Raw genomic sequence first — 16465 nt, 5'->3', positions numbered from 1 at the left:
GAAAATGACATAGGAGGGTGGAACTGTGCAACTTCTCTTTGAAACTACTGAGTTTTATGTGTGCTTTTGCATTTGTTTGAATTATTTTCATGTCATCATCATTTATTATTTCTTTGAGAAAGGCAGGAGTTACAGTGCACACAGTGTCAGAGAACTTCTTGAGAGAGTCGGTTCTCTCCTTCCACCATTGGTTCTAAAGTTCAAACTTAGATTGTCAGGCTTGGCAGCAAGTTCCTTTACCTGATGGACCGTTTTGTCAGGTCCCCTCTTTACATCTTTTTAAAGGCTATTAGCCATTTGAATTGCTCATTTTAAGGGAATATTTCTATGTCATTACATCCTGAGTGTAGCTAATGCTCCATTAATCATTATGTTGTTGATCTTACTACAAATTCTATTTGAATTTTACTTGGTTTCCTGGGAGCCTTTGCCCTACTTTTTAGCATGGTGTCCTTTAAATATTACAACATTTGTTAAACCCTTCTTCAAGTCACGGTATTCTTCAGTGATGGAAAGACTATATAAAACTCAGATACTTGATCATCATATACAGCAGCAATCAAAATGATTTTGAAATGGTAAGATTCCTTTAGAGTACAAATATCATTGTTGAATATGGTATTGGGGACATGAGGCATCATATTTAGTGAAGAGATATTGTTACACTACTTGAACGCAGAGTCGTCATTTGAATGAAGTGTGCCATTTCGCAGTCTCCATATTTTGTGAATTAAAATAAATGATGTTTGTGATGGAGCTTTAGGAAAAACGTAAACTCTGTGTAAGTGTATTTCCTGCACTCCGGGCCAGCTGTAGAGCAGCAGCCATGTTATTGTCTTAGGACATCAATTCACACATTTTTACACTACACCTTGAAGCAATTGGAAATGCCTGTGATACAGGGGAAAACTAGACAGTCTCGGCGGAGGTGGCAATAAACCTTTGATCACCATTCCACAAATATCAGCCTCCATGGCAGGAACAGCTGGGAGCTCTTTCCGCTCTCAGATTTATATATAAACTGAACAAAGTTGAAATCATGGAAGGAAATCATGTCTTTGATTTCTCTGAATGATCCAATATGCCACCATTCAGGAGATTAGCTTTTTAAACTGGTCATTTTAAAGAATAGAAAATAAACAGATTACCTCATCGATCAAATTTATCACTTAAAGAATTATCACATGATGCAACAATCATTTGCTGTCATAAGAAAAGTGAAGCAAAGGGGACTGTCTGGGCATTGTGGTGAATACCAATGCATATTAACTTTTAAAACTGACGAAAAGTATAGTGAATAGAAAGAATTGTTCTTATATTATTCCGTGGAAGAAAAGGTCTGGTTAAAACAAGATACTTGTTCAAAGAGCTTCTACGTGTTTTAATTCAAAGTGATCTTCAAAAATCACCTACTTAAAATCTATAGAAAACTGTGGGAACACCAGCTCCAGGGTCTATTGCACTGTGGCTTTAACACATTGGTGGGGAGAGGTAGCACCATCAATCCATCTCTGCTGACACACTGAGGGATTTCCTCCGTTATTCCTGGTGCTGCCATTTTCCTTTGGAAAGAGACTCGGGAAAGTACGTATGCAAACTTTCAATGGAAACCAATTCTAGGAATATATCCTATTTCACACATCAATGCATGTAAAATATTACTATAAAGTATATAGTAATATATATATAGTAATATATATAAGTATATATATAAGTATATATAAGTATATATAAGTAATATATATAAGTATATAGTAATATATATAGTAATAATATATATATTACTTTATAGTAATATATATATTACTATAAAGTATATAGTAATAGTATCTTCCATAGATACACAAAATGCAAAAAATGTAAAGGGGGAACCAGCACATAGCTAAGCTTCACCTTGAGCACCGCATGTCACAGACGGAGAGCAGATGACACGTGTGTGCTCAGTACGTGTCTACACAGGAGGAAGACACAAGAACAAAGGTGTAAGGACTTATTCCTGACTAAGGACTTGGGAACATTTCTTGGGCATGAGTGGCAAGTATCAAAGAGCCAGTCTAAACTGATATTGGAAGGGAAAGTCATGTCTAGCAGTAATACTGAACAAAGCGGGGATTGGGGGTAAGAGGGTGGAGTGGGCAATGCTAAGATCTGTTCATGTAAATACAGAGATATGTCAAAGTATTATAGGCATTGGTGAAGTCAGAGAAAAAGTACCTCAAAACTAATACTGTATATACTATATATCTAATATGTATGTATATATGTGTATATGTGTATGTATGTATAATATATATAATACTAGAGCACTTTGTATATATATATATATATGTATATAATACTAGAGTACTTTGAAAGCCTTGATTAGAAATTTTCATCTGAAAAATAAATTTCCAATTTAACCAAGACTTGACAATGTGGAAGTGATATCTTATAACCTGACCATAAAAAATGTCAAAAGGTTATCTGTAAGCAATTGAAGAGATTGGGAGACAAGGAGATGCAGGAGGATGATGGGACACGATGCACAAAAGAGTTAGGACTAGAACGGGGTTGTGGCTTTGTCGAATGAAGACCAGCGGCAGTCGGACAGAGGACGTGAATGATGATGGGGTCGGTGTCTGAGAGCTGTGCATCACGGAAGGGACTGCAGGGACACGGTTGTCCTTTTCTAGAGTGTTCTCACCTGGTGGTGTTAAACAGTCCAAATATCACTGGGTTCTTCGGGTCTCTGGTAGGCAGGAGAAACACATCCTCTGAAAGAATGAAAGACCATCATTTTAACCTTCTCCACATGTGAAGAAAACATGTACACAGCTTAGTTCAGAACTATGTACTTTAACCTTCTCACGTGTGAAGAAAACGTGTACACAGCATAGTTCAGAACTATGTATCTTAAGATCGGATTTCCCATTCCACAGCTGTGACCAGGACAGAAGAAGGAATCATTGCTCTGCTCTGGGTGGTGACTTATGCTGAGTGACAGAGCAGGACCCCGCGGGGCTCCTCTTCGGAGATGAGTTTCTTTGTCTCCCCAACTCTTCTGCCCTCAGAGGAGACTGGGTCAAAGTGAAGAGACAGAAAGTCGTCTTTGGGCCGTAGAGGTCAAACCCTTCTGGGACACACTTGTTTTCCACCCACGCCTGAGAGAGCGACAGTCAGAGAGAACGTGTGCAGGAGAATGAGCTGTGGACCCTCCAGGAATAGTTACCTAGCTCGTCAAAATACGTGTCGATGCCGTTCACGCCTGGGACAGAGCAAACGAGCCTCGCTTTGAGGAAGGTGCTCCACTTGTTCACCAGTATTCTCTGCCCTCCCACGTCATTCTGGGAAAATCAAGACAGACAAATGAATACTCAGAGCATTTACAAAGCAAGGTTTAGCATGATGAAATGGGCAGATGGTTTTGTCGTGTGTGTGTGTGTGTGTGTGCGCGCACGTGCGCACGTGAACATTTAGCAAAATCCTCAGGTAACATTACAAACCATTCCCTCTTACTTCTCCCTCATATTGCCTTATCAGTGTAGTATTCTTCTTAAAAAGATTATTGAATTTGTACTTTCACATGTGGATAGGAGACACTGAGTATGCACGGGTTGGTGCTGCAGAAGCCAGGAGAGGTCATGTGGTCCCCAGGGTGTGAGTCCCAGGTGGTCGTGAACGGCTTGATATGAGTGCTGGGCATGGAACTGAGCTCCTCTGCAGGAGTCACGGGTGTAAAAACCTGTGACTGCCTCGCCAGCCCCTCGATGCAGTACTTTAATTCAAGTACTCTCAATATATTTCCCAGCTATTACACTTATTAATATCACACATATTAACACTGGATTTGTGATGTAGCAACCTTGCTTATTACTTGTTCATCTATGGTATGCCTGTCTCAAGAATTTGGATGGATCATACCTTTTACTTCGCTTGGGAAAGAAGCTTATGAGACAAGGCCTGGTGGCTGATATCTGTAATCCCTACACTTAAGAGTCACAGGTCATTCTTAGCTGTATGTGTGTATGTCTACATACGATGCATGCTATTATTATTAAATATCTTCTCAAATGTGAAAACTGCATTATCATGGTTTTGCTTTTAGCTTTTGTTTTATTCTTTTACTATAGAATTGATCAACTGAATTTCTCATAACCAGGTATATAGAACCCGAAATAGATTGGGAACCTAATAAAAGTTGTTAAATTCAATTTTACAATACTAAAGAATTGAATCAACATGATGGCTGAGAAGGTTAAGGCACCTGTAAAAAAGTTAGAGGACCTGAGTTCAATCCCCAGAACCCACATGGTGGCAGAGGAGAACATATGTCTAACATTCATGAACATGCATGAGCGGTAACATACACACAGAGATATGCACATATAAAAATGAGCAAATACATATACTATCTTTTAAATAGAACAAACTTCTATTTGGAAGGAAATGCTAATTATAGACTATTTCCCAACATGGCTTTGAAAAATGAGAAAACGCATCAAAGGTAACCTTCTTTTACAGTGAAACTTTCATTATCAGTTAAGTGATGGAGATAACACAGGAAGCTTGGTTTAGTAAATACCAAGCTAACAAAGCCTACAGAACACTTCAAAATCTGTAAAGTAGAAGCCTACTAGAGAACACTCTGTCGGACGGGTAGCGAAGGGGTGGGGCCTGAAGAGGAGGGAGGGGAGACTGATATGACCAAAGAATATTGTATAAAAAATCCTGAAAAGAGACAATAAAAGCAAGGGTAGAACTATATACAAAAGGCCTGGTACACAGTGTGCAGCAAGCAAGCAAGGGTAGGAACACAGAGACGCCGTCCTCACCGCACACAGTCGCCCCACTCGGGTATAGATTGTGTGGGCACTGTTCTCCGCTTCCAGCGCCTTCTCAGTAAAAAAGAAGTACACTTTGTTGTCGTCTCGGTCTTCATTGTCGGGGATCATATATGAACCTACAAATTTGGGTTCTATGGACAAAACATAAGTGAAAAAGTTAAAAATTATATATGTAATGGTGTAAAAGCAAAGTCACCTTGACAAACTATTTATCCCTGGATTGTCAGTTTGTGTGAAAATACAAACCGTTTTGAGAGTTTTAGAGAATTACCGAAAATTAGATAACTATCCTCATTTTATGTCAAAATCAATGGACAATTAAAAATGTGATTTAAATCGGAAACATAAGAGCCAAGGACAAAGAAAACAATTTTAAAGGTGCATGTTGCAAACCAAATACATTTAGTGAATGTACAAACTGGAGACATTATGAAAATAATCTCTATGAAGTTCTTCTTAGTCTATACAAAGTGAATGTACATCACATCAAAGTTTAAAAGTACATTGGTATTTATTTTTATTCATACACAACCAATCAATAAACCTAATGGAAAATCAATTATTTTTAAAGTAAGAAATTTACGCTTTTGGGTTTAGAGTCTAAAGAATCTGAGTAAGTGATTTTTGATTGATACGGTAGCAAGCATGTTAGAGATAATACATATGTATGTTGATGCTTAATCAAAGACTGGGAATGCTGAAAACGCTCACTATGATATTTCTTTCCTAGATATATTAGGATATGACAAAATATAAAACTTACTCATATGTGTGTGTGTGTATACTGCATTTATATAGTATATAGAATTCTAGTTAGCGAACCACTACTGACCCTCCTCGATTTTTATTCGTCTCAAAAGATCTAAACATGATCCTACAATAGGTGTAGCAGCAAGGTTCCACTTATGAGTCTTTACTTTTCATATATTCGGTTTGCATATTTCATTTAGCTCTTGGTATCTTGGCATCGCTATAAATAAACTTACTGCATAACTAAGGTAAACATTTTATTAATAAACTGATAAACACATATCATATATATTTTGGACCCAAGAAGGCGATAGTTACAAGGACGATTTTGTGTTTATATTTTCATTATCAAGATGGCAGACTTAGCCGCGGACTGTCGGGTTGCTCTCCACTCTGGTTTTCTAGGCTCTTGCCTGTTCATCTACCTTTCAGCAGCCGCTCGTCGTCGTGCTCCGTGCGAATGTGGCCCAGCTTGCCCAGACTGCGGAAGATCGCAGAGTCTCTGCCCCAGTAGTCGCTGTAGAGTCCAGTAAACAGCTCGCTGCCTGCACAGGGGCACGGGGGAAAGAGTGTCAATGCCTGTCTCAGTCTGAAGATGAAGTAGAAGCCACTGTTAGTCACTTTAACACACATTCCCCCTGAGGCCGGCAACACTATTCTTAAGGGCGGAAGTGACGCAACCACGCAGCAGCGCAACAAGTCCTGCTTGTCGATTAGCTGTGAACTCTGAGCCTCGTTTTCTTTCTGAACAGAAAAAAGAGCAGAGCTCAGAGCTGTTAAAAGAAAAGCATGGGGAATGGGGCAGGGGTGGCGGGGGGTCACTGGTGAATGCTGAGACCCATCAGGTGACGTAGCCAGGGTTCATCTTATTTTGGAAAATTTCTTGATACCAACTGTTTTTATCATTATTGCTGTACCAGGTATTGCAGTGGGTCAGTTAATGCCTCAAGTGCTTCTTATATCAAATTTGTTGTCTTTAACATGATTTTACCGTGAAAAGTACAAAGTCTGCCAGTTGTGTCTACTCCAATCGGTTGTGTTACGTGTTGAGTTTATAGCTGAATCAGAGGAGACTGATAAAAAAATATCAAGATTTATCTGGAGTCAGCAGAACGGCAGACCTGAGCTGCAGCACCAGGAGAGGCCGCAGACTTAAACCCAGGGCCTGGGATTATTCAGATTCATGTAGGATCTTGAGAGATCACGATGTCTTTTTAGAGGAAGAAACAGGCATTAATAGTATAGGAGGAGACAATAAAATTCTGTGTAGACAGAGAGAGCACAGGCTGAACCTCGGAAATGCTATCACCTATGAAGCGTGGGGACCTCGAATGTCCTTCCTTCCTGTAACCAGAGAGTGCAATGAGTGTATATCAGTGGGTCCAGGAGGAAACCTGTTCTGGGAACGCCTGGCCTGTTCTGCTCCTTCCCAGATGAACGTCGTGGGCAAAAAAGCAAAGAGTCACCTCAAATCTCTGGAACCTCACTTAGAGTGGTAAAGTTTTCCTTACGGTGTTCCCAGAACTCTAACTGGGTTTGAAAATAAATCAGAAATGATGATGCTTGAAAAATACATTACTGATTTTTACTTCCTGTATGTATGTGCTATATACACATACACGTACATATGCAAGTGTGTGTTCAGACGGGCGAAGCTACAATCTTTCTCTTTCTCTCTCTCTCTCGAAGCTACAATCTCTCTCTCTCTCTCTCTCTCTCTCTCTCTCTCTCTCTCTCTCTCTCACTCGCTCATGTATCTCTCTCTCTCTTCCTCATGTATCAGTCTCTTCCTCCTTCCTTTCCTTTCCCCTTCCTTCCTTCATTCCTTCTTTCCTTCCTTCCTTCAGAATGTATTCACATGTGCATACATGTTTAAAGTCCTTCAAAGTGTAAGAAAACTTACAGTAACTTCATTTCCAGTTTAATATGTCATTTATGCCATTAGTTTTGGAGGTAAGACTGATAATGTTACCGGTATAAAAATTTGACCAATAAATGAACTTAATTTAAGAAAACTGCAGAAATTGCTGAAAATTTCACTTATTAGTTTTGTTTCAGAATTTCTAAAGTTTTTTGTCTAACACAAAATTTTAAAAACTTTTTCTAGAATCCAAATTATCACACACATTTGTATGGTATAAAGTTTCAAAAGTGTCAACTGGGTTATGTAAAAGGGAATTCATAAAGATGTTTATTTCTAAGGTGAGAAAACCATTAATTTTCAAAAACAATTGCTTTATTATAACAGTTAGAAGTAGGTTAATGAGATATAGATCAAACTCACATGTTTAAAGAAGTATGTATAAGTATTTCTGCAATAAACTAATTTTCATTTTTTAAAATAGCAAATATAAATGAGATGCTTTTCTGCCTAGAAAGCCTACAATGGAGGTTTAAAAACTATAGTCAATTAAATGCAGTCCTCTGGCAAAAAGAATTCACTCTTTTGTTTAGTGTGGTTATTTATTTAAGCTTCATGTTTTCACTCTACAGCAAAAGCAATGTTTATTCAATGTTATTTATTTAAAGATTCAATTTACAACTAGGCAAACAAACATAATTTCCAAAAGCTACTTTGAAACAGACTAAGTAGAAACTTACTGTGTGGAAGCGAATTTGATTCTTGCTTTATTACTAACTCATAGTTTATAGCCAAGACTTCAGGATTTCTGTGAAGCTATCCTCTTGGTCTATATGCAGAACAATAATCCAAGTCCGCAAGAGTTAGGCCGACAGTGTAAGTAGTAAGAGCAGCTCCCTAGTCTAGCTAAGAGCTTTGTTAGGAGGGCCACGCTCTCGTTCTTGATACATTCATAAATTTGTCAAATTTGCTTTTGATATAAGAGCGGCTATCTTTTCTCAAAGTGTTACACCAATGTTTTGCTTTATTTTCAGGGAAACAACTGCTATTTTTCAGGCATGCTCTCTCTCTCTCTCTCTCTCTCTCTCTCTCTCTCTCTCTCTCTCTCTCTCTCTCTTCCTATCATCTATCTGGATCTATCAGTCTGCTTCTCTGTCTATTTATCTATCTCTATAATACAGCACATCTCTCTAAAAACCTCTCCTACTTTTATCTCCTTCAACACATCTCCTACTTCCCTTCTCAAATTCATGCCACTTTCTTCCTGAATCATTTTATATACGTGTATGCACACAAGTGTGTTCTACTGAATGCATTTATTATGGGCCACATATTTATGAGTATAGGTTGATCACTTGAGCATAGGTAAACTATCAGGAGACTCACCCTGCACAAAACTGGTTCTCTTCGTCAGAAGCTATCAATTGCGTATAGCTAATCCTATAAACTACAGTAATGATCTACCCCACAGCAGGGTGATAGTGGTGATAATATCTTGGTGATAAGAAAGAGCTGCCGGATTGGACTTGAGACCAGGTCATTTTCAGGCAACTTATGCCTATATCTGTAAACCTAGGCAAGAGCCCATGGTCAGAGGGGTCACAGACCTTAAAGAAGAAAATATTACTACCAGTTTGCTAAGTTGACATAGTATCCAACTATCTTCTAAATATTTATCCTAATCTCCACAGACCAGAGCAGCTCTCAGTACACACACACACACACACACACACGCACACACACACATTTTTGCCATGGGCAAAGGCATTCATAACTTTGCCATGGGCAAAGGCAGGAATTCATAACTGATCAAGTTGGTGACTCTGATGTACCAGTTCCCATTTTTGACATCTATAAAGCATCAGGGAACATTGCAGAAAGAGGGGCACAAAGATTATAAAAGCCAGAGAACCCCAAGAACTGCAGTAAAACAACATCTTCTGGACATGACAGAGATATTGCACACCCCTGAACTCTCTGCAGCTGTCACTGTGAGAGTGTGAGAGCGTCCCCATAGGACACCAGTCAGCATCCCACCAAGGATGCAGGGAAGAGCACGTTACTTCACTTTGAGGGTCCAATTTTTCATAAAGCAAGCAAAAAAGGATAAGGCAATGAGAAGAATGCTCACATTCAACAAAGCGGGGTAGAAAGTGGCAAGTTCCCAATTCATTCCTCTCACTTGACTTTCTCTTTGAACTTCCTCAAAAGAGCAAGCTTTAATAAGGTTCATATCATTTATTAACATGCACCATATGAGAGTTACAATAATAAGAAAAAACATAAAAAGAAAGGCATAGAATATACATTAAATTATAATTTGGTGAAGTTTTATCAGACTACAGTACATATCTTTGTATGGAGAGAAGAGAATTTTTCAGACAAAAAAAATGACTCAGTGGTTAGACATGTAAACCATTTTCTGGGATTCAGTCTGTACCATTTAACGGGACTTGAGAATAATCAACTATTATCATGGAAATACAATTTTACTCCTGTCCATATATCTTAACTCACTTATCCCAACTTAGAATTTTGTTTCGAAGTTCTGCTTGTCATGATCAAGACCAAACAATGACCATGTCAGCCAGTAGATGGCAGCCCTATGATAGCAAATAATGCCTTGTCTTGGCAGGTTGCTCCAAGATGATTTATTTTCAATTTTACCCAATTTCTCTTTTTGTAGTTAGATGAAAGAAAATATTTCATAAAAATTCACATAAATAAATGTAAGCTTTATTATTTCAACTTCACAGGAGGTTGTTAAAGCAGCCAGGTGTTAAAAGTTGCAAGCTATGGAGACCGAACCAAATGTCTGTTGGGAATATACTCCATTCCTCAGCCGTTCCTGCCTCCATGTATTATTATTAGCGTGAAAAGAATGCCAGGCTATAACAGGTAGGTACTGTGCTTGGGAAACCATTTCCCAAAGAGAAATAAAGGGAAGATAACACACCAACAATAAACATTAAAAAAAAATAGAATTAAGCTTAGGTACAATTAATACCGAACAGTAGCAATTAAGTGAGTGAAAGGATTCCATGACTGAAGCAAGTATCTTCAGAAAAAATAGTTCCTTAAAATACACTTCTTTGGGAGCTGGAGAGATGGCTCAGAGGTTAAGAACACTGGCTGTTCTTCCAGAGGTCCTGAGTTCAATTCCCAGTAACCACATGACGGCTTACAACCATCTATTATGAGATCTGGAGCCCTCTTCTGTCATGCAGGCAGAACATTGTATACATAATAAATAAATAAAATCTTTAAAAAAAATACACTTCTTTAAAATTATAACTATTTGGTGTCATTAAAATTTCGAGTCATTATTTTGTTAATTTCTGAAATGAAACAATGAATACCATCCAGATCAGCATTATTTCCCTGATTTCAAAAAGGCAATAGATTCATATATAGAGTAAAGTTTAGGGTGGCAACAATAAGAACAGATACATCCATGGCTTTATATTTCTATGCAGACAAATGCATTAATTTAGATGCAGTTTTTACTTGTTTCCAATCTATTTTGATGTTTTGAATAAGAACAAGGTGATGTTTATGCCAAATACTCTTTTTAATTATTATAGAACTGGATTTGAATGCTGAGCGATATTGTATTAACTTTAGGCAGCTAATTGGTTATTCATGAGCAAAAGACACATGTTTTCAGGGCATTTTGAAGGGAATATAACTTATTACACTCAGTACTAATCTCTACACATAGGTAAGATTACGACTGAGAAAATGCTGCACTGGAAACAAGCTGAGAGTCCAGCTCCAGGTCGTCCACTTGGCCCTGAGAAAAGTGCTATTATCATGAAGTTACCTGCGGAACAAAGGAGTCTCTCCCTGACTTCACTTCCCTTTGTATGACTCCTGCCCATCTCCTCCACAGAGCCTTCCAGGGCCAGCTGCTTCCACTACGGACACCATCCTAGCTTATAACACACCAGTCATCTGGCTGAGTGTCTTTTCACTCTTACATGCATGACATTATACTCTATTAAAATATGGACTATTGAGGAAGTTCAGTAAACATTTATTGAATCAACAAAGAGAATCAAGAAGTCATAGTCAAATGTTCCTAAGCCCCCTTCCAGTGTTAAAAAATGCTATGAAACAGAATAGAAAGCACTCAGGACAAGATTAGACTTATTTTTTTCTTCATTTACCTTTATAAGATGTAATATTTTTTAAGAATTTCATCCATGAGTGCCGTGTTTATGTCATTCTCATCTCTTTAGCTCCAGCCTCAAACGCCTCTGTGCCCCTCCCCAAATCCATTGATTAATTATTTTTGAATGACCTCAGGAAAAACTATGAATTGATAGGAGTCCACCAGACATTCATATGAATAAAAGAATTCTTGAGTTTTTATTTTAACTTAATATTAACAATAATTAAGAACACTAAATATGAATCTTACTACAATGTTATTACTAATGCTGTGATATTGATGATAACTATAATTTAAAACCATGAATCCATAGATTCAATTTGTTTCTACCATTTGTGCACAGTAGTTGCAGCCTCGAAGTCTTGCTGCTATCACAAGATTATGCATATCATAAATTGCTTTCAAGAAAGAAGAAAAGATGATTATTATGTCATATAAAAAATCCAATGTAAGTTACTTTAAAGTAAAATCTGGAATAAATTCTTTTCTACACAACTTCACTTTTTTAAACGGTATTCTGTTTGCAGTTTTAATTAAATATAACGCACCTTTAGTATTTTAGGAAACTCATCGAGAATTTAGTCAATCATATATAGCTTCTGAATTTGTCCTCACTCTGTAGGAATACATATTTTAACTGTCTAGTATGAGCATAATAGTTATTTGCAACTTTCTTATTTTATTTTACTCAAATGTTTCTTCTATTTACGTTATAAATGCATGTTCTAGATTCATAATAATATTAAAAACATTTGCTTTGTGAATAAGTGATTGTTCATTCTAAAGAACCCGTAAAAAGTGTCATAAGGCAGCCTGTTGGGTGGGTACTTTCTTTTCTTGCCAGTTGACTGGCCTTAATCATCAATATTAAGAAGGTGGTTTCTGGGGCAAAAGCATAAAAGAAAAGTGTGTTCATTTGCTGACCCACAGGCCTGTAGCCGTATTTTGTTAGTGGCTAACCAGTGACATCAATCAATACAGCCATGGTCAGTTCAATTCCTAAGGGACATGATGGAAACCCAGGTTTGCAAAGCAGCCATCCTTTTTAGGGAGACACTGAGTATTTCTTTTCCTTTTTCTTTCATTTGAGGAAATAATTAGAATATAAGCAAAGTATTCAAATAGCTCCTTGGAGAGCTGCAGTCATGGCCAGACCCTGAAGTAAGCATGTAGACAGTGGGCATTCTGCCAGCGTGGGAGAGCGGGGGCCTTGAATAAGATATTCTTTAGGGAAGGCAAAGTGGTAAGCGAGTAACTTGAGGTCTATTTCTAGGCATCTGGAGTGAATTCGAGACATGACTAACCATTCCTAACTGCTCCTGATATAAATATACTTAACACAGCAGAAATGATTGCTTGTTCTTAAACGCTTTGCCATTAACAACTTGAAACAATTGTTTATATTTTCCTGATATGCTCTTCAATTTTTTTAATTCAATATTATGTTTTATTCATAGAATTAGTAATTGGGTATATATTCCCAAATAATATTTTTTTACAAAAGTTCACGAAAAATTCCAATGTTCATAGATTTTGTAGTTTATTAAAACTCATACGGAATCATAGATCTCCAAAAAATTTGTTTTAAAAGTATCTTGAAACTTAACATTGTGTATGGTGTGTGTGTGTGTGTGTGTGTGTGTGTGTGTGTGTGTGTGTGTGAGTGTGTGTGAATAGGAATGAGAGTGTATGCCACATGTGGAGCTGTGGAGACAGGAGGACATTTCTCCCATTGTGGGATCCAGTGATCCCACTGAGGTCACCTGACTTGTGTTGCAAGCACTTATTCTGCTGAACCATCTTGCTAGCCCCAAAGTAAAATTTCTTAATGCTGCATATTTTGTGAAATCAAATGTTAATTCTTAATTTCAATCACTGAACGTGTTGTAGTAAAAAGTATCAGCTTGTGGGCTGGGAAGATGGCCTTGTAGGTTAGAGAAGTTACTAGGCAGCAGGCAGGCATGAGGACAGTAGCTTGGACTCTTGGTACCCATGTGAGAAGCTGGCAAGTCCACACACATGCCTGGAGAACTGGAGTCGTGAGGACTGGAGAGAAAGTGATACTGATGCTTGCCTGGCCACCGGTCTAACTCCAGGTCAATGAGAGACCCTCTGTGAAAGGAGTTGGGGGGAAGGGAGTGCTAAAGTAGAACAACCAGTCCTCCTCTGCGCACAGGGGTGCAGGCACGCACACACATGCTCACAGAGAGAGAGAGGCAGAGACAGACACAGACACAGAGTCACAGAGAGACACACAGAGAGAGCAGATTCAAAGGAAATTTTCAAAAGAAACATGACACACCAACATGGTCTCTCTAAACACTTGCTCCTTTCAAGTGTAATACTCAGGTGTGACAGAATTACAAGGCACCAGAAATTCTAACAAAATTAGTGGGAAAACAACCTGTAAAAATTTAAGTATCTCTAGGATTGAAAGAGAAAATGCAAGGTAGCCTAAGGTGTATTGCATCGCACACAACAGCTGAAGAGACAGAAAATAAGACACAAGGAAAATAGCTGATAAATTTCGCTTCATTGACCACCAAATAACAAGCTCACTGTTTTGTCTTACTGAGCAAGCGAGGTGTTGAGTTCCTTCGGCTTGTTAGACCGCTGCAATGAAGTAGCATGGCCACTGGGTTTAGTGCAAATCTCAGGACATCCACAGCTTTGAAAGCGAGGAAGCACTTAGCAGTTATTAAAACAGCATTTGATAGAGTTTTGTGGTTACCCCGGGGGAAGAAATGGGTGAAACACAGACACCCTAAAAAACCCTATACTCGAGGCGTGAGCTTTTATGTATGGCAAACAAATCGGATTTCAGTGAGATTTGAGGAGTGAGGTGAACTAAGGTCTGACCTCAGCTTGGTTGGCTTCTCTGATCGTGGGAAATGTGACTCCCTGTGGCCATTGCTTTGCTCTTGAATTCTTTTTAACATGGAAGATGTTACCATTTCATTTCTAAATTCGGTTATACATTTAATAAGAGAATGAATATTGAATTCTTTCAATTCGTAAGTAGTATTTTTGTTTCATTCCAGAGAATCTTAAATAATGTGAATTATTTAACTGAAATTAATATTGTATCCAAAATTAAGAAATAAACAACGGTTATTGGCTCACAGTAATCCCAGACCTTGGGAGGCAGAGGCAGGTGGGTCTATGTGAGTTGGAGCCCAGACTGCTCTATATGCCAGGCCCAGGCTAGTCAGAGCCACACAACGAGACTCTGGCTCAAGAAAGAAGGTTAAGAAATACAATAAAGCAGCCACTGTTTTGGAAGAATATTTGAGTTGTGAAGTGGAAACACAGAGCAGAAGACGGAGTATAGGGACGGTGAATGATGTTGAAGGATTTCTGAAGACGTCACAGACAGCTCCAGCTGGAGAAGTTCCCATGTATGTATGGGACATGTGCATATATCAGAAGTTATCAGTAGTTATGAGAGTGAGCACAAGGCTTGTGCAGACTCCTGGCAGACAAAATCCCAGCATGGAGGGAAGAGGAGGACAGGACATCACACCCTAGAGGAGGAGATACTGACAATGGGTCACTTGCCAGTAGAAGATCACACATCCAAAAATATATTGGCAGTACAAACTGTCCTTGATGGTGATGAGAGAGAGAGAGAGAGAGAGAGAGAGAGAGAGAGAGAGAGAGAGAGAGAGAGAGAGAGGAGAAAGTTGGGTGATTGGGGAGGCGTTAGGGGAGGGGAGAATAATCAAAACACATTATGTAAAATTTCTCAAAGAACTAATTAAAAAACCACCTTTTTTCTTCTATAAGGCCCCATAGTCTTGTGAATGTTGCTGTCAGTGTGAGTGTTTTCTCATGAAGTTAGTCTTCTTGAGAACAGGCATGACACATTGTGTGACATACATATGAACAGACACAGGAATGGTAAGGAAAAGATAGCTAGTCGTCTTTGTGCTTGGGCTTTGTGTTAGCCCATGAGAACAGAACGTGTACGGCTATCAAACACCAAACTTGCCAAATTATAAGTCAGGCAGCTCCATTTTCCGGCTCACTTTTCTAGTGCTTTTTCAACTGAGTGAATTATTTGAACTTCCTATCGTGGAAAGATCTGTGGCTCACATAGATAATCAGGTTCTCAGGCCAGTGCCTACAGCTTTCCACAGCGAGGACACGATCTCTCCAAAGTACTTTGGGATGATAGGGAAAGGAGAAATATGAAGATTTATATTTTCATTTCTTCTCCTTGGAAGGATTGTTCCATGACTTTTCTGTTTAGCTTGGAAAGCAATTCTTTAATTTGATTTCTCTTCTAAATAAATACAGCAGCCCCCAGAAGACAAGAATACCACATCTCAGCACACGGTGATTTGATCTAGTAGTCCAGGGACATTGTCTTGGCAATGCCCGTTTAGTAAATCACCCCCTTAAAGACTTCAACTTTAAATTCCCGGTTCCGTGAATAATCAAATTCCAGGGAGACTGAGTCTTGAATGACAGAGATAGCTATGGGAATGCCCATTTTCACCGTTTAAATAAAATGTTTAAATGATTGGCCTTCTCTTCCAAAATTTTAAGTATTTCACTGCACAGGAATGCATACTATGCAATATCCAAACTCCAATATCTTTCTAATAAGGGAAAATATCTCAAAATTTGTTTTGTGTTTGCCAAAATTTCTCAGTCTGTACTCTATCCAGACATTCAGTTTATCCAATGTATGCATTTTAATTCAGATCCTGCCAATTTCTGTGGAATGTCTAGCAATTATGGATATCGTATGCACCAAGAATGACATTCCTAATGTTGTGATTACTACTGTCTCAACTGTCTTAATAGTTGTATTTTCATATTTAAGGTCTCTTCATACTCTACATAAGCACA

At 38.4% G+C, this 16465-nt stretch overlaps 1 protein-coding gene across 1 annotated transcript in view; it reads right to left on the bottom strand.

Annotated features, from left to right (window-relative positions):
• Window positions 1-16465, bottom strand: part of Sema3e (semaphorin 3E) — a 234862-nt gene that overhangs the window by 35459 nt on the left and 182938 nt on the right. Inside the window, exons 6-9 of the mRNA XM_048433586.3 lie at window positions 5999-6118; window positions 4812-4954; window positions 3209-3323; window positions 2684-2753 (exon numbers count right to left, since the gene is read on the bottom strand). Coding sequence (XP_048289543.2) covers window positions 2684-2753; window positions 3209-3323; window positions 4812-4954; window positions 5999-6118 — 448 coding nt within the window. The remainder of the gene's footprint in view (window positions 1-2683; window positions 2754-3208; window positions 3324-4811; window positions 4955-5998; window positions 6119-16465) is intronic.

The sequence above is a fragment of the Myodes glareolus genome, chromosome 27 (assembly GCF_982192425.1).
Source record: "Myodes glareolus chromosome 27, mMyoGla1.1, whole genome shotgun sequence".
Taxonomy (NCBI): Eukaryota; Metazoa; Chordata; class Mammalia; order Rodentia; family Cricetidae; genus Myodes; species Myodes glareolus.
The sequence above is the reverse complement of the archived record's forward strand: the minus strand, read 5'-3'. Positions and strand labels throughout refer to the sequence as shown.